The sequence below is a fragment of the Penicillium cosmopolitanum genome, assembly GCF_028827165.1.
Source record: "Penicillium cosmopolitanum strain IBT 29677 chromosome Unknown utg000009l:1.0-9042332.0:1.0-9050551.0, whole genome shotgun sequence".
NCBI lineage: Eukaryota > Fungi > Ascomycota > Eurotiomycetes > Eurotiales > Aspergillaceae > Penicillium > Penicillium cosmopolitanum.
Window position 1 is genome coordinate 2,200,860 of NW_026622679.1, and position 24,858 is coordinate 2,225,717.

Below are 24,858 nucleotides of genomic sequence, written 5' to 3' on the forward strand. Positions count from 1 at the left end.
CCTTCCATCACTGCATGGCGTCGCCTTCCTGGCACGCAACAGGAGTGGTGCGGTAGTTTAGCTCCGTCGTAGTGTTGTAACTCCACCAAAAGTCAAGAGACTGTGGGCATGACGAAGGGATCTTGCAAGTAGACTTGTAGTCTACAAGATTCTGCGAGACAATCGAAGCGTAATCTTCCAGAGAGCAGGAATAGCCGGGGCCAGATGTGCACTTGTCAAATGGAAGCACGGCCTCGTTGAGGACCAAGCGAACGAATGACCCTGCTTTTGATAGCGCAGTGGCGTTGCAGCTAAGACGTTCGATCGTGAACCGACCACCCTGAGGAACGATGTCGCCGGGAGTAGGGATTACCGAATGGAACACGGTCCAATGGGAGGTCCTCGTCTGGAATCAGCACACCTAGGGCAGCGAGAATTGGTGTGATATTTGTGTCATGGGCACTAAAATTTGTGGTTAATTGTGACATCCTGAGCCCAGAACGTGGGTAGCATACAAGTTGAGGTAGAGAGGGGCCGCCTTCTCGGGGCCTTCATTAAGGAGGGTCAAACTGGCGTTGGCGTAGACAGAACCGACAGCCGCCATATTCTTGTCACCAGGTCCGCATAGATACTAGTAAGATATAGATTTCCCGGTATGAGCATTGTGTAGAGCAAACTTACCCAGCGCAGTAGTAATAGTTCATGTCTTCGACGTAGCCGAAGCTCACCCACTCGTCCTGGATGAATACATTGATCCATTCTGAGAAGGCACGGGTATTGAGCTCAAATGAAGCCATTGCTGTTTGTATGTGTCAGAGCTAAACCCCAAATAATAATAATAAGAAGAAGAAATGAGGCAGACACTCACACATCAGGTAGTAGACGTCCGATTCGTTGAGACTAAGACCAGGATTTTGCGAATTCAAGCGTGTCGCTGCAACTTTGAACTGCGGCATAAGGTTGGTCAAGTTATCGCAAGTGGTATAATCATTGTCGGTATCACAAGAAGGGGTCAGGCTGTTGGCTCCCATGCTCTCCGACTCGGAGATAATATTGAGAGCGGCGTTTGTCGAATAGTTGTACCCAAAGAAGCCTTCGCCGAATTTGCGAGCAGTGGCAATAACGCGTCCATATCCACTGCCCCAAAATGGTACGACGGAATCTTCGTCCAACAGATGGCCGTATCGATCACGGTACTCCGTGCCGTGGGTGTAAGCATCTAGAAGACCTGCGTAGGGCCCGCTGAAGGTCTCGGCGTTGTAGTAGCACTTGTTGGGAACGTAGTAGGACCAGTCATTGTAAAAGGAGAGATCTTCCTTGAACTCTTCAACGCCAGAGCTTTGCAATTTCGCCAGCGTCTTTTCGATGCCCTCGCCGAGTGCTGGTGACGGGTACCTCTCTCCATGTCGCCTGATCATGATCACTTGGTCGACGGCACAGCTTTCCGGTGGGTCGCGTGAAATACCGAATGATCTTCTCTCTGAATAAGGTCCATTGCCACCGTAGTGCTTTAGAATGCTATATCCATCACGAAACTCCTGAGAAAACTGCTTCTCAAAGGGAGACTTGGTCACGGAGTCACCATATGATAGAGCCGTAACTCCGGCAGTGAGGCCCAAGGCATACACAATCCCCGAGACTAGATGATAAGCCATTTTACCTTCAAAACTTTTATCAACGAATGTTGAGAGATGATTTGAGATATTTGCTTCGGAACTAGCAAGGAATAACAAGCGTGGGAATTTCGAAATACTTATAGTGCGTCTAGGTCGAAAACATACCACAAACATTGTCTACTAAAATAAATGCTATGACGATGTAACGAACTGGGGTTGTTACCATTCGCGGATGCCTGACGTAGATGGCATCCACTTAGGCATCCACGCCTACATGTACTTAGTTCTATCTCAGCTTCCTCCTTCTTCTCCTCAAGCTATTACTTTCGTCGAACAGCTACTGTTTCCTTTGCTTCGTATGCTACGCCGTACGTTGATCTCTGTGAGCATCTGAGCATCCTCACAGACGATTTAAGTCTAGGCCAGGGAGCTAAACAGGAATTTCTCACAGGAATGTCCTGGATGTCTTCGTACGCTTCTTCCTAGCAGCCCACGTGCTCAACATTCGAAAAGGGTATTCGTAGGGCTGGCCTCCATCTAATCTGTCGGCAGTATACTCGAATTCATTCAAGACTTCTCAAGGGCTCCACATCGAAACAAGGCATATTCTCCAATAGAATGGGGCGAGAAGGTGGCGTGCAGCGCCCACACGCTTTCACTGGACTGGTCTGGGCCTATGCTAGTCTGCAGGTGGGTCTTGAATCGGTATCTCAAGCTTTTTAGCTCCATGCTTGGTATCCGGCCCCTTGAACCGTTAAGCAGAGAACTACCCCGGTGTCGTACGACCATGCCGAGTAGCCGATGTAATCTCGCTTAAGCTGCGAAGGCCTTCGTGCGTATACGGAGTAGTACTACTCTCGTTTCACTACTATGTGGATCAAGATACCCTCCATCCAATTAGGAGCCATTATTGTATGTATTTTAGAAAGTATTTCATTCACAGCCCAACTACAATATGAGAATACGCCACGGTATATAGAGGTTTAGAAATGATCTTTAATCAGGTAGTCAAATAAGAAGCCAATGAAGTAATCCTCTGCAATCAAACCGCGGCCGCAACGGGTAGGACTAGTTGCGACACTCCACCAGCGATTTCCAAAGTGTGCCGCTGAGGAACTGTCTTATCACTGTACACGCGATTTTCCGCAGTCCCAAGACTTCTTGCATACATTGGGAAAAAGCCTCCAGCAATAATCAGTCTCACGCGTGTACCAACCCGAAACCGATGAGCACACTCTTGCAACTCTAACTTCAGCGGCTGCGACATATCGCGCGCCGGATCAAGCGCTCGATATACCTCAGTGATGTTGTGGGAAACATCGTCAGTGTCAACCTCACTGAGTCGCACCCACAGGTCTGCGAAGGGTGGATCGCTTTCGTGCATCAGGTGGACGAAGGGGCAGCCCATAATCTCAAGGTCTTCTGTCATAGGCTCACTGGTGAATGCCAGGACGTCCGTTCTGTCTGCATATACACTATCGTTGACTCTTCCGCCTCCAGACATCTGGTTGCCACCAATGCTGGGAGTAGGGTCCAACGGGTCGAAGACGAAAGACGAGGGTCTGGCGCCCTGCGTTGGCAAGGTCGATCCGATGCCGCCCTGTGCTTGTAAGTAGAGAGCAATAGGCTGGCTCGGTGGAGGCCAGTTAGGCAGTGAACGCCATTCTTCAGAGCCGGTGACAAACACCCGAGCTTGGGAGCGATCGTATTTCCCAGCTTTGGCTAGATGCTCAGCGAGGAAGTCCATTATCTCTGGCATAGAATGGAGTCCAGAGCCTTGAACATGGGTCCATGGACCGACAACGAGGTTGACATTCACTCCTCGGTCATGCAGCCTTTGGAACTGGTGTATTGTCTGCCTCGTGAAAGTGTCGTACCAACCGCTCACTAACAAGATAGGAATATTTGCACGTTCAAGCGAAACATGATGCCTTCGCGATGTCCAGTAGCTATTCTCAACATCAGGATGCTTAAGATATTCGAATAGCCATGGAGCCCTATCACCGAAGTATTTCTGTAAACTTTCTTCCAGTGGTAGACCCTCTACGGCCTTTTCGAGTTCTGCAGGTCGCAAAAAGCTCAGTCCCGGTAGATGTGACAGACGCGAAAGAAAACCTCCTTTTTCATCGTCTGGTCGCGACATCATGTCGCTCCAGGAGGCGCGGTCTAGGCGAAATGATCCCGTGTCCCACGCGTGCGAGGCCTGGTCATGAGGTCCAACGGGGATAACAGCAGCGATGCAATCCTCAGGCGGGTCATGCAAAAGCGCCCACTGACTATATCCAAGGTATGAGGGACCGAGAGTTGCAAAAGAGCCAGGATACCAGGATTGCTGACGCATCCAAGCGACGATGTCCTGACTGTCGGACTGCTCGTTGCTTCCCGGGTCGAATGTCCCACCGGAGCCATAAGTGCCGCGCGTGCTCACGAATACAGCTTGATAACCTCGAGCCGCGAAAACACGGGCATTGATGAAGGATATGCCTGCTCCCCTACCATAGCAACACTGGATCATGATCAACCCGGCGGGGCTCTGTTTGTCGGGCAACTCTGGTGAATAGAAGTCGGCTTCCAGGTTGATGCCATCTCGCATGGGGATCTGAACGGCTTGTGTCGTGTAACTGCACAATTCAGGGCCGACGCCCAAGTAGCGTGCCCCAAGATAGTCCAAGGTTGCGTTTGAATAGCTTCGCTTCACAGGTTGTCCTGCCATCCTGGCCGGGTTGAACGGGTATCGAAAGACGCAGCAGGAGCTGTGGGGGGGTATTGGGCTAATTTGATGACCCAAAATGATCACAGATGGCCTATATCCGCCAGTATTGTCTGTGGTGTTTTGTTATTTGTTTTCTTGCGGCGCCACGTGTTGATTCAGGACATGAAGGTATAACCAGCGGGGAATCAATCATCCATGACGTTGCTGAAACGCAGGGGCCTCCAATTACATCGGGGGGGCCTGACGATCGACCGGGTCTCGGCCCGCCCGTCCACTACGAGTACAACTATGGAACTACAAGCCTACGGCTGGAAATCAATGATGATTTTCTTCTACAGAGAAAGATGTGGGAAGCAGAATATGGTTGGGGCATTTACTGCAGTCCAAGGAGTTTTTTTTCAGAAGGAAATGGCCATGAATTAGAGTAGGAAAAGAAAAGCATACCCAGCGGCCGTGGAGGACACAGCCCAAGATCATTCCTCATACAATTTCACCCGACAGATCTCGTGGAAGAAAAAAAAACGCATCCATCAAATACACAAAATGCCCAATGGGCCGAAGACGCTCAAACCCCGAGGCTTCCCAAGCAAGATCCAGAAAAGAAAGAAAGACGATAAAATATTCGCAGGCACGTTGTGAGGAAGTATTTGACAAGGCGGCCAGACGAAATAGAAAAAGAAGGATGCGCAAATAAGGCATCAAATAATAAGAAACAGACGATGTGGAAGTTAAATAAGAGATCGTGAATGTGCAAAAAATTGACTCGGAAGAAGGCATGGTATCTACGTGAGAGCGTGCAAAAACACAAGAAAGGGTGCCCCGTCAGGACGAGAGATTGTGAGGGTCGTGGCGGTTCATGAGTGACAAGAATTTCCAGATCTAGATGATCTGGAGGTAGTTGCTCGGTACCAAGCCAGGGTGTCCGCGAGCATTGGTGACTTCTGCTTCCCACCAGCCATCATCTTGGAGGCGAATAACGGCCAAGACATCGCCTTTAGTAAATCCAAGCTCTTCAGGAATGGCAGCACTATAGGTGTACATTGAGCGAGCTATAAGGGCGTTAGCTAGCAATTCAAAGGTTTCCTCTACATACAGCTGTGAGTGACATGGCGGATGCTTACCAAAGTGTAGAATAGGACGTCCATCACGGCTGAACTTTCGACCGGGGTCGGCAACGGCAACGGTGCGACTGCGAGATCGACCGACTGGCGGCGGTGCATTGTTATCTCCCCCGTACTGGGACATCGGTCGACCGTCATGACGTGAGCTATAGCTCGATCCACCGCCGTACATGTCAGCTTGATTAGAAAGCTGCAGCTCCATGCCGCCAGCGCTAGAAGGGCGGGTCTGTTGTCTGAAAGCAGGCTGAGGGGAGACTGCACGGTGACTACTAGCAGCCGGGGAAGCCCGCCTAGCGTAGTCGTTTGGCGAGTAGGGCGGCTCCTGGGCGCGGCGTGGGGTAGGAGACTGACTGTAGCGGCTGCGCGCGCTACTCGATTGGTATGTGGTTGGGCTTGGGGCTGGGCTGGCTCCGCCGCTGCCATATCCTGATCGGGTGTCGATGCGTGGAGATACTTGAGGACTGGCGCTGCGTCGCATGGACGGAGCAGGAGATCGTGCACGAGGAACCTCCTGAGACTTTGCTGCGGGGGGGAGCATTGGGGTTATTGCTGCCGCCTCGAAGCATGCTTTGTGTTTGACCAGTATACCTCTGAGTGGTCTTCTGCATCTGCTTAGACGTGAAAGCTGGCTCGGGAGCATCGAGTCGTTTCACCGACGGGTCATGGTATGCAGGGGGAGCGCCAGAAGAGCTGCCGCCGTAGGTAGACGAGGGGGCCGAAGGGGTCGGGGTCGAGATTCCGTGGTATCGATCAGCGGAAACACGCAGAGTAGATTGTTTGCCAGTGGTCTTCAGATCGGCCAAAGCACGCGCGATGGGGTCCGCATCATCCTCACCACCCTTGGCTTTCTGTGCTGCCCGGTTGGCCGCATTCTTCTCGGGAGAAGCAACATCGAAAACATTGTTTCCAATATTGAGCTGGAAGTTAGCACGTGGGTCAACAGGCTCAGGGCTCCGGGTACGGCGCTCTAGCTGAGGTTGAGGCTGAGACTGAGGCTGAGGCTGAGGTGCCTTTGGTGGGCTGGCCTGCTTAGTAGGGGAGCTCCACGGGCTCCTGGAAGATTGGGATCCGATGGCAGGCCTCTCCTTGTCATGACGGCTCTTGCGACGGAAGGGGCTGTTGCTAAAGAAGGCAGTCTTCTTTTTCGGGGTAGCTTGCTTGTCTTCTCTTTGGCTTGGCAGAGGTTCGCTGTTTGTTGGCTTAGGCGGTGGCTTTGCGGTCATTGGCTGTTCTATACTCGACATGGAGGTAGGGTTCGACACTTCACTCTGGGAGTCACGGCTGGATGGTCGGTATGCGCTAGCAGCTGAGCTTCGCTCCGAAGGGGGCCCAGTGCGACAGAACATGGTCATACCATCAGTGGGGTAAGCGTTGTGAGGAATGGCATTGATCTCTCCATGCTGATCCGGATCATAGTTTGGCGGGAGTTGTCCACCCGTCGAAGGTCCAAGGGAGGAGGCTGCTGAGCATTCTCCTGCGCAGGATGCGGTGCCGGATGACCCATCTGAGCTGCAAGATCCGACTGCGGGTCATGGTGGGACTCAAAGGTCGAGGGCTGAGGAGAAGATGTGCGGAATGCCGGGTTCATAGTCCTCTGGAACTGAGCAACCGAGTAGCCCTCACCTTCATCAACTTCAGATCCTGTGTCTGTGTCCTCTTTGCAGAAATTGATAAAGCGTGGAGGGTCCGGAATTTCCTGGCCAGTGCCTTTGTCCTTAATGAAGTACACGATGTCCTTCTCGACCTCGCAGCCTTCGAGAGAGAGACGGATCTTCTCGCACGAAGCATCGTCGCTAACACAGACTGTGGACGCAATGTTCGCATAGGTCCAGAGACTGCTCTTGGAGAAATCTAGACGCTCTTCCTCGAGATCTTGGAATTTGTCGCAGGCTGCCTTCCACTCCTTGTTCCAGCGACCGGTCGTCTCCTCAAGTGTCTTAACGGCGGCCTCGTATTCGTTGCTGTTCGATGCAAGCTGAATCTGAGTCTTCTCAAGCTTGGCCTTGTTCTTGCGCTCTTCTTGGCCCATTACCATGTGACCCTGTGCGAGATAGCCCTTAATACGCAGACAGTCTTGTTCGTAGCGATCCCGTGTCTAAAAAAAATAAATAATTGGTCAGGAGACATAACCATAAGCTGGACATGGAATACCGACTTTGTTGACAACCTGTGTCTGTTGGACTTTGGTCTTGTGAAGGCGTTCAATGGTGTTTTGGATGATCTTTCGTCTTTCCTTCAGTCCGCTAGCGAAAGCGGATAGCGGCTCCTCCAGCTCAGTTTTCATCTGACCTGCAATCGCGGAGTGTGCTTTGGCAATGGCTTCCGTTTCTCCCCGTACCACGTCGAGCGAGAGCCGTAGAGAGCCAGTTTCGGATGCCCCCAGCGACTTACGGCACAGCGCTGAAAGCTTACGGGCATATTCGTCTTCAATCGCGGCTCGTACTAATGAAGGATACTAGTTAGTTGGTTGATCTGTATTCTGTAAATAATCTCTTTCGTACCGCTGTAGAACGCTTTCAATTCATCACTAGTTGTTTTCGAGCAGTGCATGCGGTCAAGCATGGGCTGTAAACCTGCGTCATCTTTTCCCCAGAAGTTGTTCGCGACTAAGTTTGAAAATGTTAGTTATTGTATTTTGCGCAGAGGAGCCAAGATGCCTTACAGGACATGGAGACCGTCGGTCCCTCAGCCACCGTCCCAGGCATCGTTTTCGTAGTTGAGCCTCGGCCAGCCTTTGCTCAATCAAGTTGCAGATGATAATTTGGGCACAAAGGATAGATGGGAACAAAGAAACACAGTATGTAGCAGGAGGAAGACACAAACAGACCCTGCGGTCGCTGAATGTCAAGATGTAGTCAGAAGCAGCTGCAGCTGGGCATGTTTACTCCGGTGGATGGGCGCGTCACTCGGGGCAACCAGCCATGCAGCCGCCATGACTAAGCCGATCACTGCCCTAATTTGACGCGTCGCTGGTACTTTAGACTTTTGAGGCGAATGCTACGATTCAAATCAGGTTTTTTTGGGTTTTTGTTTTTTGGTAGAAGTTTTCTTTGCATTTTCAGCTAACTAATCTATCTACATAAGGATGTCATTCTTGGGACCCGCAATTTTAGTAAATCCAGTCTGCCTAGTTGGCCCCATAACGCTGTCACAAGTTAATTCATATCCATGAAAAAAGATAGAGAAAAAAAAGTACACATGGTGAAGTAGTTCGTGTCTTGACTAAAAAAATCCCCATAAAAAAACTCCAGAAATGCGTGTTCGTAACCGCCATCGGTAAAAGCAAATTCGCCAGTGTAAAATACCCAATGACCCGCTGCATGCTCGCACCTCTTTCGTATCATGTTGCAAGTCGTTGCGTCATCTTCGAGACCATCCGTCGGTCAAAGATCTCATCAAATCCATCTCTATTCTTTCTTTTCATCAAGCCATAATGTTGGTAACAGGCCCATTTAGTAGGGCAGGAGGGAGGCAGCAGCGGGAATAGACCAGCTGGAGCTAGGAGTAGCCACACTCGAAGTGCTGGAAATAGCTCGGCGGGCAAAAGGAGTGGGCGAGGCCGAGGCGCTCACGCTTGGTGAAGAAGAAGCAGCGGATAGGTCGGGGGAGTACGAGTCGTCAACAAAGTCGCGAGCGGCCAGGGGAGTGGCGGATGCACTTGGGGTAGCAGAAGATGGCAGACCGATGCTGGAGGACCAGCCCCACTGGCGAGCGACGAGAGAAGTAGAGGAAACCGCACTTGAGGTAGGAGTAGCCACGGAGGAAGACGGATACCAGCCATTGAGATCACGGGCGACGAGCGGGGTGGCGGATACGCTCGGGGTGGCAGAAGATGGCAGACCCCACTGGCGAGCGACGAGAGAAGTAGAGGAAACCGCACTTGAGGTAGGAGTAGCCACAGAGGAAGACGGATACCAGCCATCAAAATCGCGAGCAACGAGAGAAGTCGCAGACACAGGCCAGGAACTGGAAGATGGAACCCAGCTGCGGGCGTACAGGAATGGATCACCGGCAGCCTTCAGACCACGTCGGAAAAAGGAAGAAGAGTCCGGGGGTGGCATGAAAGAACCACCGGGGGGAGGAGCATGATGAGCGTTAGGGGTCGAGCTGGGAGCCACGGAAGACGGAGACAGGGTGGGAGATGGAGTGGCGGTGATAGTGACAGTAGAAGGCACACCGGGGGCTCCGGCTGCAGTCACCACTGAGTTGAGCGTCTGGGTAACAGTCTCGACCTCTGGAACGGCCGAGCTCGAGGAATCACCGCCGACATTCACAACTTCATATTCTGGCTTGCGGCGAGTGAGGTCGTCTTGGGAGTTGGCCAAAGGCGCAGCGTAGGCCACACCGATGGAGGAGAGGGCAACGAGTGCGGCAGCAGATGTGAAATGCATAGTACAGAAAGGTATGTGTTCGTCGTAGTATTTCGTGAAAAGGGTATTGAGAGTAAACAATCAAAATCACTTAACAGTCAAGAAACACGGAAGTTCAAGAGTAATAGAGAGTTGAGGGAATTGGTTGAAGAGTACTCCGTAAATTGGTTGAAGATATTGAGAACAGAGGATGAATGAGTGCGGGTTTAAAAGTGGACGACAATATCGATTTCGATCACAGTGTCACTCAACATGAAGTCAGTGAGGTCCACATGGCAACCTTGCGATTGGCACAAAAATAAGTTGGCTGGAGATGGGACGAGTGGCTGGGGAGATGAACCAGCCACCTTTTTTTTGTTGTTGACAGGCGGGAAGCCGGTCTCCACATGGCAACCACCCACGCTAATTGGAAGCCGAGGAAGCCGAGCAAGCCAAAGCGGAGCAACAGAAGCACCCTAGGGTCTCCGTACCCTCCGGAGAGATAAACCCTTCGGCGTGGCTGGGGGGATCCACTCCTTCTCAAGACCGCTGCCTAGTTACTTTTCTTAGCTTCTGGAAGCGCTGCTACCTAGGGCAATTGATTCATCGCCTCTCGATCGGCAACTGTGACACAATGTGTTTCCACTGATCTACCGGATCTACCGTCTCTGCCGGGGGTGTTTCGGTCGGGGGCTGGCCAACTCATGCTAGGAAATGGCCAGATCCTCGACCCGTAACAGGCCACAGCCCAATGCCGCGCAAGCCCAGGCCGCACATCGGCGGTTGGGATTCCAGCCAAGCGCCGTGACGTGAGTACCTTCCTCATAGATGCTGGTGATGCTACAATCTGCAATGTGTCGAGTTCGACTGGCAAGATTTTTGGCCAGTTGGTTTTCCTCTGCTTTGTAACCGTCGAAGAACCGGCTAGTCCCAGAGCCATCTGCATCGGGCCCAGCCACCCATTCATGGGTGAACCAATATTGTTGCCAGTGCTCCGGTTTAGTGTGGAGAAGCTTGCGGAATGGATTGGTGGCCGTGACTTCACCTCCCGTGCCACCCTGGAGGATACAGGGATGCCAGAAGCTGCAAGGTGCGAGACTGATCACTGAACTCGGAAGGTTTGCTACCGCCGTCGATGAGAAGAAACGACGAATGGGCATCATACGTCCAAAGTCGTTTTCGTCAATCGAGATGATGGATTGCAAAACAGGCGAATAGCTAACGTGACGGGCAGCCATACGCATGCGGACCGTTGAGGTCATTTCGCCCTGGGGCTCAATCATTGACCAGAGTTGGGTTTCGCCATCCATGGAAATCGTGCTTATGAGATGAGGGTTGCTCGGGTAAGCAGACGTTATACTCAGCACCCATGTCGAATGAATGAGCCGGTAAAAAAATGGGTGTGGCTCTGGGGATGATGGAGGTAGGATGCTCCAGGCGGCGACATGGCCATCAGAGCAGCCCACCGCTATATCACTGGGAGACAGCCATGTCACACATGAGAAGACCGTTGAAGGCGGTCGGGCCTCAAAGACAGGAGAGATTACTCGAACTTGAAATAATTTGTTAGAACCCTTTATCAATTGTTCGAAATATTCAAAACAAAGAAGGGACATACCGTATTCTTCTTGCTGAGAGCCTCGGTGCACCTTGATATCCAAGACTCGCACATTTCCGTCTCCCCAGATTCCAGCCAGAAGTCCTATACTTTGTGTGTCCCCTCGCTGTCCTCGTGTCGCTCTTCTCGGGGCATTGGGCACCAAGCAATGCTGCGTATGTCGCCCCAATCTGTACAAACGACCAGTCGTCTTTGCGGTGTTGTGCTCATGTCGAGCGATTTGGTTGGACATCCAATTTCTTTCCCCTTAAATTCCCACAGCTGTAGAGCACAAGGATACGAGGGTGTCGGTTGAAATGAATTACCAGAATCTGCTCCAAGAGAGCTGCATTCCTTTTTCTGTGCCTCGGTGATTGGGACCACCACAGCCAGGTATTGAGAAAGCCCTTCTTGGTTTGGCGCCCAGGCCAAACATTGAATTTTGCGACCAAAACTCATGAGCCAGCCTTCACGAGCAGGTTTTCTGGGTTTTTGGTTATTTGATCCGCTGGTGAAAGCCCAGGGTTTGCTGTAATCATAAGGCGCATCATAGCCCAGATCAATCTGGGTCTGCTGGTCTGCTGGCCCCATAAGAACTGTATGCTTTTTGGTTGGCGGCTTCGCGAGATAGTTATTGATATCGGTTTTCTTCAGTTTTTCAAAGTGCTGTGTGGCCCGGAATCGGTCTCCAATGTCCTTATCGTAATACCAATCCCACGCGGACTTGCTCTCAGCTTCAAAATCCTCGGGGCTAAGGCCTAAAGTAGGACCATATGGATAGTCGGGCTGTCTCTTTAGATTCTCAAGAGTATTGCGACGGGGGAGGCATGCATCTCCACCTTCAAGCCATTGGTCTCGCTGGTACAATGCGGCAAAGAGATCCCGTTCATCTGATCCAAATGCAAATCTATAGAGCATTTCTTTCGAGGTATTGTGGTTGTGATTCAGGCCACCCCGGTAATGCGTTTCATTGGGATCGATCTCCATTGAGCCATCGGGCCCTTTTGTTCTAGGTCGTGCGGTTGAGGTCGCAGCCTTCTTTTTTGGGATGAATGCGGCCGCGTTAACATTGACGATCATCTCATCGGGGGATCTTCTTCCATCTTCCTCTGCTTCCCCTTCTTCTTCAGAGGCAGCTTCTTCAGAGGCAGCTGCATCTTCCATTTCCTCGTCATCCACGTCATCATCCTCCTCTTCCTCTTCTTCATCATCGTCGCCGCCAACGAATTCATCGTCTGATGGGGATTCCTGCTTCAACCTTCTGGCCCTTTTCGGAGGGTTTTCATCTGGTTCATCGTCGCTGATGCCGGCGACAGCAAATGGATCCTCAGTGTAGACCGCCTTGGAAGCTCTTACGCGGCCGGATTTGCGCGCCATTCTAGCCGAGATGATCGAATATCGTTGGCAGTCGGGAGAGGCCCACCAACGCTCTCATGTGGAATCTGTAGATTCAAAACAACCAAATTCTTCAATAAGTGGCGAGCCAGGTTGGGACGAAAGGGTGTGGTGACGCGCGAGGAGCATCGCGATGCATCGGAATGTTCTGTCGCGGCAGTTCGCAGCTTCCTTTACGCTATACCCGATCGGGATCCCCGCTCTCTACTATAATATGGTGGCCATAATAGTTACTACTAGCATACTACAAGAATACATACTACTGCCTAGGCTACAAGAATACCAGTATTTGAATCAACACAAGGAGACCGTACTACACACCATTATCAAGTCACTCCCAAATAGTTCAAGTTTATTTGATTGTTGCATCATTATCCATTTAGCCAGATCTGAGATCTTCTGTGAAAAGTAGTAATCGTCCCTAGCTGTAAATTATCTCCAGGTGCTTGACATCATTCAAATTCTAGTGTAGCTTCTGTTAACTTCGGAAGCTTGAAGTCTGTACACGGTTGCAATCAAGTTGTTGTGAGTCATCATCGAGGTGAAACACAAAGAAGGTTTTCATACTACTACTACTACTATACAGACTCAATGTAAGCAGAAGACAAACCATTAACCACTGCAACAGTGATACAGTACGGCCAGCCTGAGGACATGCATGAGTTCGGGCATCCTAACATTCAAGTTGGGACTCAGAAGCTGACTGTGAGGATGCTCGGATGCTCACAGAGATCAACGTACGGCGTAGCATACGAAGCAAAGGAAGCAGTAGCTGTTCGACGAAAGTAATAGCTTTAGTTAATCTTGATTATAGGTGCTGCGATATCCCGAGCAAGTAGCGTCTGTTCAGTGGGCGTATTCTTCGGTTCATTGGATTTTGCTTCTAGGCTGGTTTGTGATGAAGTACCTGCCAATGCTATACCGCAAAGGCTCGTCGTATCAAATTTTCAAGAAGCGGTGCGAAGAAATTTGATCGCTTTTTATCAATATGTGTGTGTACCTAGGTATATATACGGGAAAGGTAGAACGAGGAGATATGAGACTACTGTCAACAAAAGCGATCGATCACGTCATCCAGGTCCCCATGAATCGCCAAGTCAGCTGGTTTCATGATACTGTAATTATCCCCATTTCGTTGTGGTTCAGTGGGTCACCTTCCGATATGGAAAGTACAGCTAGTACTTCTTGACTGCGGCCACCCCGAAAATCGTTGCAAAGGTTACTCGCCGCGAGACTTGGAGCTCCATAATTGTTTGAGTAGACAAGCAGTGATTCAAGCAAATGGGAATGAGTATATGCCTATTGTGCTATGATAATTATACCGCCTTGAGCCCGTGAGAGTACCCGGGTGCTTGCTTTCTCATCGAGCGATCCCTAGCTTGACAAACCTGTCTCGTATGAGGTGTCCCTTTGCTATGGGACGATAGGCATCATGTACTCCCGTGCCGAATGCATGATATCAAGGAATCATCCCTGCACAAAGCATGAAATCATGTAACATCGAGCATAGTGGCCAATAAAAGATCGTGCCGACATCCAAGGCAGATGGGTTGATAGCTAGTGCGAGTGAAGATGTCCGACCCAGCAAGAGCTTCGCTCCAATTAATTTGTCCAGTGTTTTCTTACAAAGATATGCCAAGTCGGGGAAATTGACTAGACCCATTCATGATGGGGCCGTTTAATGGGCCCCTGCATCAATCCCACGCTTGCGTGGACAGCTTCAACATGGCCAACCGATTACTAAATTTAAAGCTAGACGGTTTTCGGAAGTTTACTGACATTTACTCCTCAAGCCTCGATGGAATGGGTATAAAACTTCTGAAGCTGGGGCCTAAGTCCTGTGTCATTCGCTATTTTTTGACCGAGCCCAAATACCTCGAAGGTAGTAATGAATCGTTGGGTTGTCTTATTTGGCCCCCAATGATGGAAGCCTCTTTGGCTCCTCGAAGCCTTGTGGATAGGTGGCGTCGGATGTAACGGGGTGCATTCCTTTCGCTCGGGCCGAACCTGATTGACCTCGTGCTATGAGCATGTTCTTCAGTCTTAAATGATGATTCTTAATCGAGATTGAATTGATATAGCATCATTTTGAGAGCTTCATAGACTAAATTACAGCAATCATGATGCGGATACTTAACCAGAAACTTCAATTCGTTGTTTGATTTCACCGGGCGCTTACTAGCGAACTCTGCAAATGGTCTAGATGCAAGGTTAAGGACCTAGTCAAGGCGCGATTTTTAGAGAATATGTGATACAATAGGAGGTACCGATCCGTGTCCTGACTCCTCTTGAAAGCTGGTAGTCGCAGACTTGGAGTACAAACTTCTGATACAAACCATACACTATGTTACCTAGGTATAAAGTATCAAGAACAGGGTCCAGATCCTGCAGCACTAGTGGTTTTTTTTTTCTTTCTTCTGTACTGCCATGGACTCTAGTTACTGATATCGTTTGTAATCAATCTATCGAGAACAATAGATATACAGCTCAAAGATAGTGGACAGATGCAAAACATACCCGACAGAAGTGCAACTTGTAAAAAGAAAGAAAAAAGAAAAAGAAACAACTTTCATTGAATTAGAAAAACTTGTGCTCGATCTTCACAAAAGCTACCTGGCTGAGTATACTAGGAATAAGAAGAAGGATCAACAAGGCAGTATCTCGCCATGATATTACTGGATCAAGTTAAATGGCGCAGGGTGGAGAAGCCTGATTCGAGATAAATAGTGCGATGGATTGTCTGACATGGTATTCAAGTTGCAGTCAAATTTACGCTTTGATCGATTATTTACATATACTCGTACACACTGGGAGGAAGACCGGTGGAAATGAGGGGATCGCCAAAAAGCCCCGCGGTGGGTCAGGTACGTCAATCATCTCCCCCCTCCACCGGCCTCCGCTTCACCCCTTCACTCCCTCTACCGCAATGGCTCCCAGCCCAGACCGTGGATTGTCTCACCGTGGTGTTCTCCACGAATATGTATGTTCATATTCTTCATCCACTTAAGCTTAGCTAGGAAGGATGCCGGTCTGACTATTGGACACGCAGGCCCCTAGGCTGGTAGCCTTTGAATTTACACAGCCAGCCAGCGTCAACAAGCCAAACAGCTTGATCTTCGTGGGCGGACTCACTGATGGCTTCTGCACAGTGCCATATGTATCGAAACTAGCAGAAGCACTGGAGCCGACCGATTGGTCCGTCTTTTCTATCCTGTTATCTTCCTCCTACAATGGCTTCGGAGTTGGCAGTCTCGACAAGGACGTAGAGGAGATTGGTCACTGTGTGCGGTATATTCGCGACCTCAAGGCCTCTAGACAGCCCGGAGCCCCATCCAAGTCGGCAAAGATTGTGGTCATGGGCCACTCAACCGGCAGCCAGGATGTCCTCCACTACATCCATGCGCCTAACCCGTTGCCAAAGCCCGAGTTCGACATTGGGCTTGAACATATCGTTCGGCCAGAACTTGACGGTGCTATCATGCAGGCCCCCGTTTCAGACCGCGAGGCTGTCCTGGCAATTATGAAATCTGCTACAAACCCTTCCGAAGTCCGAGGGGCCTTCGATCAGCTCGTCAGCTCTGCCAAAAAGCAGCCCTGGACCGAGGAAGGAAATGACACTCTCCTACCAATGAATATGACTGCAAAGCTTGGTCTTCCGGGCGATGCCCCGCTCAGCGCTCGTCGATTCTTGAGCCTGACCAGTCCGGATAGCCCGGCAAGTCCCTCACAGGATGACCTTTTCAGTTCCGACTTGAGCGACAAGCGTCACCAAGAAACATTTGGAGCTGTTGGATCCCGAGGCATCCTCCAATCCAAGCTGCTGGCTCTTTACTCTGGTAGCGACGAATGGTGCCCCGCCTGGGTTGATAAAGAGAAGCTGATGCAGAGATGGAAGCAAGCCCTCGAGGCTGGAGGGGCGTCCTGGGCAGAACAGAGTGGTATTGTCCCCGGTGCGAGTCATAATGTTCGGGACGAAGGTCAGAGGGACTTGATCGATCGCGTCTTAGGTTATTTGGAAAGCATCTAGAGGCTACGAACAGTGAAAAACGGATCCGTATACTAGAAATAGAATCAAATTCAAATTTCTATCGGCCATAATAAGCATATAAAGAAACGTAAACACCGCCCAGAAGTATGTGGATATGGAGTAAGGAGAAGATCTCAAAAAATTGGGGTATATCGAAGGACGGGTTGAACGAGTTCAAAACCTTCCGAGTTATTATGCGCGACTCAACACATCATTAGATTGGTGTATTTGGCGTCGTTCAAACCTTAAGCCAGAGGTTGAACACGCCCTTGAGGTATTCGACGATTTCAGATCCACCCAGCTTGCTGTCGCCGTAAATGCGGTCCACGAAGGTGATAGGGCACTCCTCCACCTTGTAGCCCATGGCCTTGGCCCGGACCATCATCTCCATCTGGAAGCTGTAGCCCTTGGACTCAGTGCTGGTGATGACCTTGTCGAGCACCTCCTTCTTGTACAAGCGGAAGCTGCCAGTCAGATCGCTGACACCAGGCATGAGCATGACATCTGCGATCAGGTTGGCGGTACGCGAGGTAAACTTGCGGAATAGATCCCAGCCATAAACACCACCCTTGATATCTCCACGATTGGCGTAGCGGGTACCGGTGACAATGTCTGCATTGCTCTCCTTCTGGATGCGAACCATCTCGGGAATAAACTTGGGGTGGTGGCTGAAGTCGGCATCCATGATGATGACAAAGTTACCGGTGCAGTGGACTAGGCCGTGGACGTAGGCAGTACCGAGACCGAGCTTTCCCTCGCGCGGCTTGAGATTGATGTGTTCCGGACCGTAGAGTTTCTGGAGTTGCTTGGCAATTTCAAGGGTGCCATCAGGGGAACCATCGTCAACAACAACAACCTCCCAATCCAGATTGCTGGTCGAAAAAACGTAAGAGTTAGCAAGATTTACCGGATTGGTGTTGCTTTATCGGGCTCGTCATACTTCTCGGTGAAAGTCTTCTGGATCAGCCAGACAATGATAGGGAGGTTCTTCCGCTCGTTGTAGGTCGGCAGGATGACCGAGTACTTGTTCTTGGTGGAGCCCATTGTGATAATTAAGAGGAGACTTCAAGTGGTGTCTCCAGGACAAGTGCAAGAGAGAAAAGGGAAAAAGAAGGAAAGAAAGGGAGTAGAGAGCGAATGGTTGACAGCTTGCCGTGTCCGGGGAAGACCACCATGGCCGCTCGCGCCAACTCGCCCTTGGCTGTGGTCCCACACCGCCTTTAGGCAAAACACGACCGATAGCTTATCGTAGCTGCATTTGGATTCGGACAACAACCTTCGTCGAGGTCAGCGTCTTAAATTTGTTTCTTTCGGTCACACAATAGGCCAATTCGCGATGGCTTTATCGCCAACAAAGCACACTCGCAATGCTTCACGGTGTGCGTATCTGCTTTTCCTCATTACGCCCATAGACCCCCGCCTGCTCTTCTGGAAACTGCCGTATTGATTGATTCCCCAGCTTCTCGACCCCGCAGCTCAACACGAGGGCCGTTGGATGCATCAGATGAGTGAGCAGATCAGCTGAAAGCGCGAAACTTTTAACCATTTAATCTAACACACGATAGCCCTCTCTCGTCCCCGGGTTCAGCTCCCTCGCCTAGTATTATCCAACAGAAGTTTACTAGCGGTGACGACTTTTCCGGCGCTTCCCTTCACGAACTAGACCCGCTGGCCCCAGAAGACCTCCCTGAAACCCTGGGTAAAGACCTTTCATTTCTACTACGACCTAATATATATCACCCACTATCTCATGTCGATATTCCTTCTCCACTTCGTTCCCATTTCATCGTGCTCGATCCCGGCGAACCGCTGTCGACAAACCTCGGCATTTTAGAGAAATTGCTGGTGGAAGGTCGCTTTCTGGTTGCTGCGCATTTTGCGGGCTCAATTCTCACTTCGTCATTGATAACGCCCACCGATATAAAGATCATATTCTCTCTATTTTACACCCGTCTTGCCTGCCTGGAGCTTTCGGGAAACACAGTTCTCGCAGCACAGGAATCGAAAGCTCTGGAGGACCTCAACTCCACATTCTACTATATTGACTCCAGTCTCGATTCGTCCAAGCAAAAAATTCAAAATGAAGATCTCAAGGATATTGAGCATGGCCCTTTCCCACGTCATATCGTTCCTTGGCCACTTCGCGTTCTAGCTGTTCGACTTCAAAGTATTGGATTTGGTGACTCTCGCAGGAGTATTGGGGGTCTGTATGAGATTGGCCTCGAAGCAAGAGCCCAAATCATGAAAAACGAGACCAGCGAACCAGAAAGAAAAGTCTGGAAAGAGCGGTTAGCGGACTTGGGCATGAGAAGCGTGAATGCGTTGGTCGAGATGGGCGATCTCGATGCAGCTAACAGGTCGCTAGAAGGACTAGACACGTCTAGCCTGGAATCCGATACTACAAAACTGAGGAAGGCGCTTCTTTTCTTAAGGATGGGTGATCTCGATGCGACACAACGAGTCTTCGATAACCCTCCCAATTCCAAAGAGCCTTCCTTGTTAAAACCCCTCATCAGCATGTCTGATGGCCGCTATCAAGATGCGATCAACGAGTGGCGCATATTATTAGAAGATAACCAGAGAACTGATGGTGCTTTGGTGGCACACAATCTTGCTGTGTGTCTTCTTTACACTGGTCAATTGGATGAGGTATGTTGGCTTCCCTGGTTTAGATTGGAACCATTTGACTTATCACTTCTGCAGGCTCGCCAACTACTGGAATCTCAGATCTCGGCCAACCACTCGTTCAGCAGCCTCATATTTAACCTCTCGACTGTGTATGAACTTTGTTCCGACAACGCTGGCCAATTGAAGGGGCAGCTCGCAGCCACCATTTCTAACCAGCCTATTTCTGGACAAACCAACCTAGACCGATCAAACGCGGACTTTAAGCTATGATACCAATTGAAAATGATCGTGGTGTGTTGATTGATTCCAGTGTGTATGTAAAGCGGCAGACCGAAACACAAAAAAATGCTGCCCTAAAAGATAATGAAGGACCTTGACCAAATATGCACCAATTCACCCATGCATCCGTTACCAAACAACGCCTTAAAAATGCTTATACGTCTAGGCACGCGGCATTGGAGGGGGCCGCGGCTTTGGTCGTCGGATAATGACCTTGTCCCCTTCTTTTTCCCAACCAAGTTTCTCGGCTTCGACCAATTTTTCCCAGGTCCAGCTCTCCTCGTCTCCTGTACATCCACCCACAATCCAGCTGACGTGAACATTGAGGTATGCACTGCCCACAGCCTTGAGAGCTTGCCGTCGAACTCGACCCACGGCCCAATTCATCACCGCACGCACGTACGAATCCACGCTCTTATGTGCTTGCCAAAATACAACCCAATTGTCATGCATCAATGCAGCTAGCACATTGTCGATGGTTTGTGATTGGAACCCGTATTCCTTCCGTGCCCGAGCACGCCACTCAAAGGCAGACACCATATCATTCTGACGACAGGCGTAGTCGAGTATCAAGTAGGACACAATCTCTTTTACCTCGCAATCTGGTAGTGGGTGAGCCTTGGAATGCAACCTATCGAGGCTATATCGCAAGGAGGGGAAATACGATGGCGGGTGCTGCGCGCGGATTGATAAGCGGATGGAGAAGACGTGCACTCGCTGGGAAAAGATAGCCGGTGTTGTCACTGAAGTAGCAAGAATGGCCTCTCGCAACTTTCGGAGGGAAAGGAGAAGAGTGGATAGCTCCGCAGATGGGGGGAGGTCCCCCGCGAACAGCGGGGTTCGACTTGGTTGATGGTTGAGCAGCAGCTGGATTCGAGGTTACATCGTTGGACGAGCTGGTGGGGAGCGAGGTGAGTGCAGCATCAAGATCTTTGCTGTGGTGAGCGCAGAATTTCATGTATCTTTCGACTATCGTGTCAAAGTATTCTTTCTGGGCGGCGTGATCGAGCAGCCTGCGGGGGATCCTTGTCAATAAACACGGTCAACCATGCAGGCCCTGAGGCGAACATACTTCTTGTCCCCCTTCGAGACAAACCCCACAGTTTCTAGGAAGTCCGCCACCGGTCGCAGCCGGCTTCCTGGTACTCGTTTCGACATGACGTGAGGATGTTCATCCTAGAGACGGGTTGCATATGACGGCAGGAGTGTCATTCAGAGCCTCAGGCATCAAAATCGTCTCCCAAACAGGAAGCTGGCAGAAAGTTCAGGCGGTCGGCACATGTGTTTGCATTGTTTGTGCCGAGGCTCCACCGAGTGGACCCACTATGGCTTTTTGGCTTTGGGCTTTGGGCTTTGGCTTATCCCAACTACCCAACACTCGCTACTATTCTTGTTCTTCAAGTTTTTGTTCTTGTTGCATAGAGGTCGCTGTGTGTTTGCAACCTTTTCGTGTTCATGACATAGACCATTCGTATCCGCTTACCTGTCGTGCATAATTCTGTGGCTGATCCCGCCATATTCGAAACCCTGAGCCCTGCATCTCTTGCATGTGATCATGGCTCATCAGCGTCGCCAAGTACAGGAGAACCAGAAGATCGTGGAGACAAGTAGTCAAGATACGACATTTCCCGCAGTCGTGAAGAAGTTGCTGCACTGGGATGATTTGCCTCATTGGCAACGTGACAACCGCCATATTCATACGGGATATCGACCGGCCTCGTCTTCATTCTGGGTCTCGTTCCAATCGCTGGGCTACATCCACAACGAGACCGTCAACATTTACACTCATCTTTTACCGGGCGTACTAGCCGTACCTGCAGCCTACCAACTCTATCATGCCCTGACGCCTCGCTACCACACTGCCGATGATTCGGATATATTGGCCTTTGCCTGCTTTTTCGCGGGGGCTGCGTTCTGTCTCGGAATGTCAGCCACTTACCATACAATCTCGAACCATTCGCCTGCTGTGGCTCGATATGGCAATGCTCTTGATTACATTGGTATTGTGGGGCTTATTGTAGGAAGTTTTGTTCCTAGCGTGTTCTATGGTTTCTACTGCGTACCTCACCTCCAACACCGATACTGGACAATGATTTGTACCCTTGGCCTAGGATGTGTATGTGTTTCGGTTCTTCCACGCTTCCGAACACCTCGTTGGAGGCCATTCCGAGCGGCGATGTTTGTCGGGATGGGCCTGTCGGCAGTCTTCCCCGTTCTTCATGGCCTGTTCGTCTTCGGATTCGACCGTATGCACCAGCAAATCGGCCTCACCTGGCTTGTTCTTCAAGGTTTCCTGTACATTCTTGGTGCAGGTATCTATGCCGCTCGTGTACCGGAACGGTTCTGGCCTGGCCACTTTGACATCGTTGGCAGCTCGCATCAGATATTTCATGTATTGGTCGTCTGCGCAGCGGTGGCTCATCTGACTGGTCTTCTCAAAGCGTTTGACTATCGGCACAGTGGCACTGCCGAGATTTGTCAGATCGCACGCGGCTGAGTCTAGGTGGTGAAGATGAGGAGGGGAAGGCGAGGTTGGACAACATGCTCTTGGAATCTTTTAGAGGTAGCATGGAATGAAACATACACGCTGTAGTGTACGTTAGCGGGGGGGAACCTCTTTCCACGGCCTCTCCGGTCCCTGCTGACGATGGCCTACTTAGCGATGTGCAACAATGACCATTGAAGAAGCGGTGAATCGATCCCTTCTGGTAAATACGCAAATACCATGATTCCGGTCAGCCGAGTTCATCCTAAGACGTCGAGTTTTTTCACATGGCGCACCATCTCCTACTATACGTATCATTGGCTAGGCCTAGCCGACTTGTCAGCACCGTGAGTTCGTGGAGAGTGAAAGTTAACGCCCAGCCATGACTTCACGATGTTGCATCCGGGTGTGCGACTTGAGAGGACCCCTATGTGAATCCAGGGACTCTGCCGTGCCGTCACGAGCAATGCTCCGGAATAGCAACAGCTCAGCTAAGTCTGTCCGGGTCGGATCAGACTGCAGCATGGGGGGGAAATCCGGCTGGGGGTAGAGAGAGCCCTTTTCAATGTGCTAGTTGGTATCCCATGCGAGGTTGATCAGATGGAAGCATCTGGGGTTTCACAGCGGCTGATCTCTTGATGCGGCTGCCGCCGGTACAGGAATCCCAATGCGAGTGTGACATTTTTCCCTGCGCTGGTTCTCTTCCATGAAGCTTGATTTTGGTTTTTTTTTTCGTGCGTTATATATACAAGAATAAGGGGAGAAGCCCCCAAAAGACAAACGAGTCTTGAGGAGGATGTTCGTGCTCTCTTTAGATGTGTGCTTCCTTTCCATTCAATCTCCTTTTTATATCGACTGTCGATCCTTCAAGTTACATCACCCCAATCTCCCCATTATCGAGGGACCCAGCACATTCTCGCCGATCTCGATGCTCGCCGAGACCAGCGGCAGTCCGTATGCTGGGGGTGACGCACCAAAACTCCGAACCGCATGCGAGAATTGTAGGCAGTCCAAAGTCAAATGCAACCTGTCCGGCAAAAACGTTTGCACCCGGTGTCTACGCCATGGCCTACAATGCCAGTACGGCTTCGCTAACCGGTCTGGTAAACCGAAGGGTAGCAAAAATCGAGCCACGCTCCGGAAGCTAGGCCAGCTCCAAGAAGACAAGCCCCCGATGCGTGGGTTCCGAGGCAGTCGACTCGTCCCTCCTGTCCCCATGCCTGATCGAGACCCTATGTCAGCGACGGGCTATTCAGCCCATGTTACCGACCCAATGTTAGATGACGAGGTAAGCCCTGTGCGCAATATTGGCGCTACTCATGCTGAATTTTACAGGTTTACCTGATCTCAGCTCCGCCAGGAATATGGGAGAGCCCACGGAGCTTCGGCAACGGTGTGGTATTGGAAACACCCATCTGCCCATCGCAGTTGACAGCAGTGGATGACTCGCCTTTTACCGATCTTGTGGATTCCTGCCCTCCCCTCCCCATCGGTTTGGGCTACCCGCACACACCAAGAACACCGAGCTTTCTTTCCTCGGATAATTTAACAGATGGAATGTCGAGTCCACCATTCGGCGGGTCGGTGTCGTCTCCTTTTCAAAGTGCGCCTTGTGAGTGTATTGATATGCAGCTCTTCCACATGAACAGGTTGAATCACCTACTTGCCGATACGATGCCTCTTCGATTTGATCACAGCCTCCAGACGATTAAAGCTACATTCTGCGCATGTCAGGTGTTCTTACAATGTAGTAAATGTGCTAAGGATAATGCAAATTTACTCCTGGTCATTTCGGTACTTAATTTGACCCTGCAACTATTCGAGTATTGGATATCGCGCGAGACCTCGCGGATCCCGCGAGCGGAATTTGGAGTTGATATCCGATACGGGTACTATGAGGTCTGCCAGGATGAAAACCGACGAATTCGTACTTTTTTACTCCAAGGCTTACTGTTTCAATGCCGAGAAACGTTATCCATGTTGACGGCGGCGATCAACACTGCGTGCCTTGATGGGCCAAAGCTTGCCGACAACGACATTACGGTCGATTCCAAATTGCTTACTGGAGACCCGCAAAGCATGACCTGGCCATCTACGAGCTCATGTATGCCAGTTATAGATTCAGATCTTCTAAACAATAGCGGTGGGAACATCTGTCTTCTCCCCATAATCGCCGGCTATGAAGCTAAGGTGGAATCTTTGTTGCTATCGATCTCGTCAAACGAATGTATCTGTGAAGCCAAGGCTACGATGCGAGATGATTATATTTAGCATGGGTGTGTACAGATGGAGGAACCTGGCGGAGGTCATATTTTGTTTTTGTTATCGTTTTCCTCTCTTTTCTTGTAATCTAGGGGAGAGGGTTCTTTTGTTGCGTAGATAAGATTCCCAGCAGCTCGAGAGTAAACGCGGATCGGCTAAATCGAGAGGAAGCAAATTGAATAAATAGGCTACACCGGTTACTTGAGGGACTGCATTATTGATTTTTTTTATTAGAATTCATGTCCCTTTGCCCCTTAGTCTTAACTCCGTCGTTGTTAGTAGCTCCAGCCAACCCCACACTTTCGGTCCGCGGCGAGCCTCGGCATTTCTGATCGCCGAGCAATGCCATTGCCAGGTGTATAAGGTCAGCCCCGCTTCCCTCTTCCCTCTTCACCAACTCTTTGTTC

The 24,858-nt window shown here is 50.5% G+C and overlaps 12 protein-coding genes across 12 annotated transcripts; 4 read left to right on the forward strand and 8 right to left on the reverse strand.

Moving 5' to 3' along the window:
- Positions 1-7: 7 nt before the first annotated feature.
- On the reverse strand, positions 8-1,634 carry N7509_008919 (histidine phosphatase family protein; the record flags this gene model as incomplete). Its single annotated transcript, XM_056633556.1, has 5 exons — positions 8-261; positions 353-441; positions 495-548; positions 661-778; positions 848-1,634. The coding sequence occupies 5 exons, from the start codon at positions 1,632-1,634 to the stop codon at positions 8-10; spliced, it is 1,302 nt and encodes a 433-aa protein (XP_056484176.1).
- Positions 1,635-2,637: 1,003 nt separating this feature from the next.
- Positions 2,638-4,308, reverse strand: N7509_008920 (CocE/NonD family hydrolase; the record flags this gene model as incomplete). The annotated part of the gene is made up of 1 exon (XM_056633557.1): positions 2,638-4,308. One exon carries the CDS (start codon positions 4,306-4,308, stop codon positions 2,638-2,640), a length of 1,671 nt encoding a protein of 556 aa, XP_056484177.1.
- An 879-nt stretch (positions 4,309-5,187) lies between these two features.
- Positions 5,188-8,134, reverse strand: N7509_008921 (formin-binding protein HOF1; the record flags this gene model as incomplete). Its single annotated transcript, XM_056633558.1, has 7 exons — positions 5,188-5,357; positions 5,430-5,951; positions 6,010-6,697; positions 6,784-7,524; positions 7,585-7,871; positions 7,931-8,035; positions 8,092-8,134. The coding sequence occupies 7 exons, from the start codon at positions 8,132-8,134 to the stop codon at positions 5,188-5,190; spliced, it is 2,556 nt and encodes an 851-aa protein (XP_056484178.1).
- Positions 8,135-8,881: 747 nt separating this feature from the next.
- Positions 8,882-9,820, reverse strand: N7509_008922 (uncharacterized protein; the record flags this gene model as incomplete). Its single annotated transcript, XM_056633559.1, has 1 exon — positions 8,882-9,820. The coding sequence occupies one exon, from the start codon at positions 9,818-9,820 to the stop codon at positions 8,882-8,884; it is 939 nt and encodes a 312-aa protein (XP_056484179.1).
- Positions 9,821-10,485: 665 nt separating this feature from the next.
- On the reverse strand, positions 10,486-11,088 carry N7509_008923 (uncharacterized protein; the record flags this gene model as incomplete). The annotated part of the gene is made up of 1 exon (XM_056633560.1): positions 10,486-11,088. The coding sequence occupies one exon, from the start codon at positions 11,086-11,088 to the stop codon at positions 10,486-10,488; it is 603 nt and encodes a 200-aa protein (XP_056484180.1).
- Positions 11,089-11,480: 392 nt separating this feature from the next.
- On the reverse strand, positions 11,481-12,752 carry N7509_008924 (uncharacterized protein; the record flags this gene model as incomplete). Its single annotated transcript, XM_056633561.1, has 1 exon — positions 11,481-12,752. The coding sequence occupies one exon, from the start codon at positions 12,750-12,752 to the stop codon at positions 11,481-11,483; it is 1,272 nt and encodes a 423-aa protein (XP_056484181.1).
- A 2,944-nt stretch (positions 12,753-15,696) lies between these two features.
- N7509_008925 (uncharacterized protein) lies at positions 15,697-16,797 on the forward strand (the record flags this gene model as incomplete). Its single annotated transcript, XM_056633562.1, has 2 exons — positions 15,697-15,750; positions 15,820-16,797. 2 exons carry the CDS (start codon positions 15,697-15,699, stop codon positions 16,795-16,797), a joined length of 1,032 nt encoding a protein of 343 aa, XP_056484182.1.
- A 238-nt stretch (positions 16,798-17,035) lies between these two features.
- N7509_008926 (dolichyl-phosphate beta-D-mannosyltransferase) lies at positions 17,036-17,841 on the reverse strand (the record flags this gene model as incomplete). Its single annotated transcript, XM_056633563.1, has 2 exons — positions 17,036-17,669; positions 17,738-17,841. The coding sequence occupies 2 exons, from the start codon at positions 17,839-17,841 to the stop codon at positions 17,036-17,038; spliced, it is 738 nt and encodes a 245-aa protein (XP_056484183.1).
- A 292-nt stretch (positions 17,842-18,133) lies between these two features.
- N7509_008927 (uncharacterized protein) lies at positions 18,134-19,695 on the forward strand (the record flags this gene model as incomplete). Its single annotated transcript, XM_056633564.1, has 4 exons — positions 18,134-18,176; positions 18,257-18,305; positions 18,363-19,446; positions 19,501-19,695. 4 exons carry the CDS (start codon positions 18,134-18,136, stop codon positions 19,693-19,695), a joined length of 1,371 nt encoding a protein of 456 aa, XP_056484184.1.
- A 171-nt stretch (positions 19,696-19,866) lies between these two features.
- Positions 19,867-20,862, reverse strand: N7509_008928 (uncharacterized protein; the record flags this gene model as incomplete). The annotated part of the gene is made up of 3 exons (XM_056633565.1): positions 19,867-20,475; positions 20,537-20,717; positions 20,777-20,862. The coding sequence occupies 3 exons, from the start codon at positions 20,860-20,862 to the stop codon at positions 19,867-19,869; spliced, it is 876 nt and encodes a 291-aa protein (XP_056484185.1).
- A 397-nt stretch (positions 20,863-21,259) lies between these two features.
- N7509_008929 (hemolysin III family protein) lies at positions 21,260-22,201 on the forward strand (the record flags this gene model as incomplete). The annotated part of the gene is made up of 1 exon (XM_056633566.1): positions 21,260-22,201. The coding sequence occupies one exon, from the start codon at positions 21,260-21,262 to the stop codon at positions 22,199-22,201; it is 942 nt and encodes a 313-aa protein (XP_056484186.1).
- A 916-nt stretch (positions 22,202-23,117) lies between these two features.
- On the forward strand, positions 23,118-24,460 carry N7509_008930 (Zn(II)2Cys6 transcription factor domain-containing protein; the record flags this gene model as incomplete). Its single annotated transcript, XM_056633567.1, has 2 exons — positions 23,118-23,477; positions 23,525-24,460. 2 exons carry the CDS (start codon positions 23,118-23,120, stop codon positions 24,458-24,460), a joined length of 1,296 nt encoding a protein of 431 aa, XP_056484187.1.
- Positions 24,461-24,858: the final 398 nt, after the last annotated feature.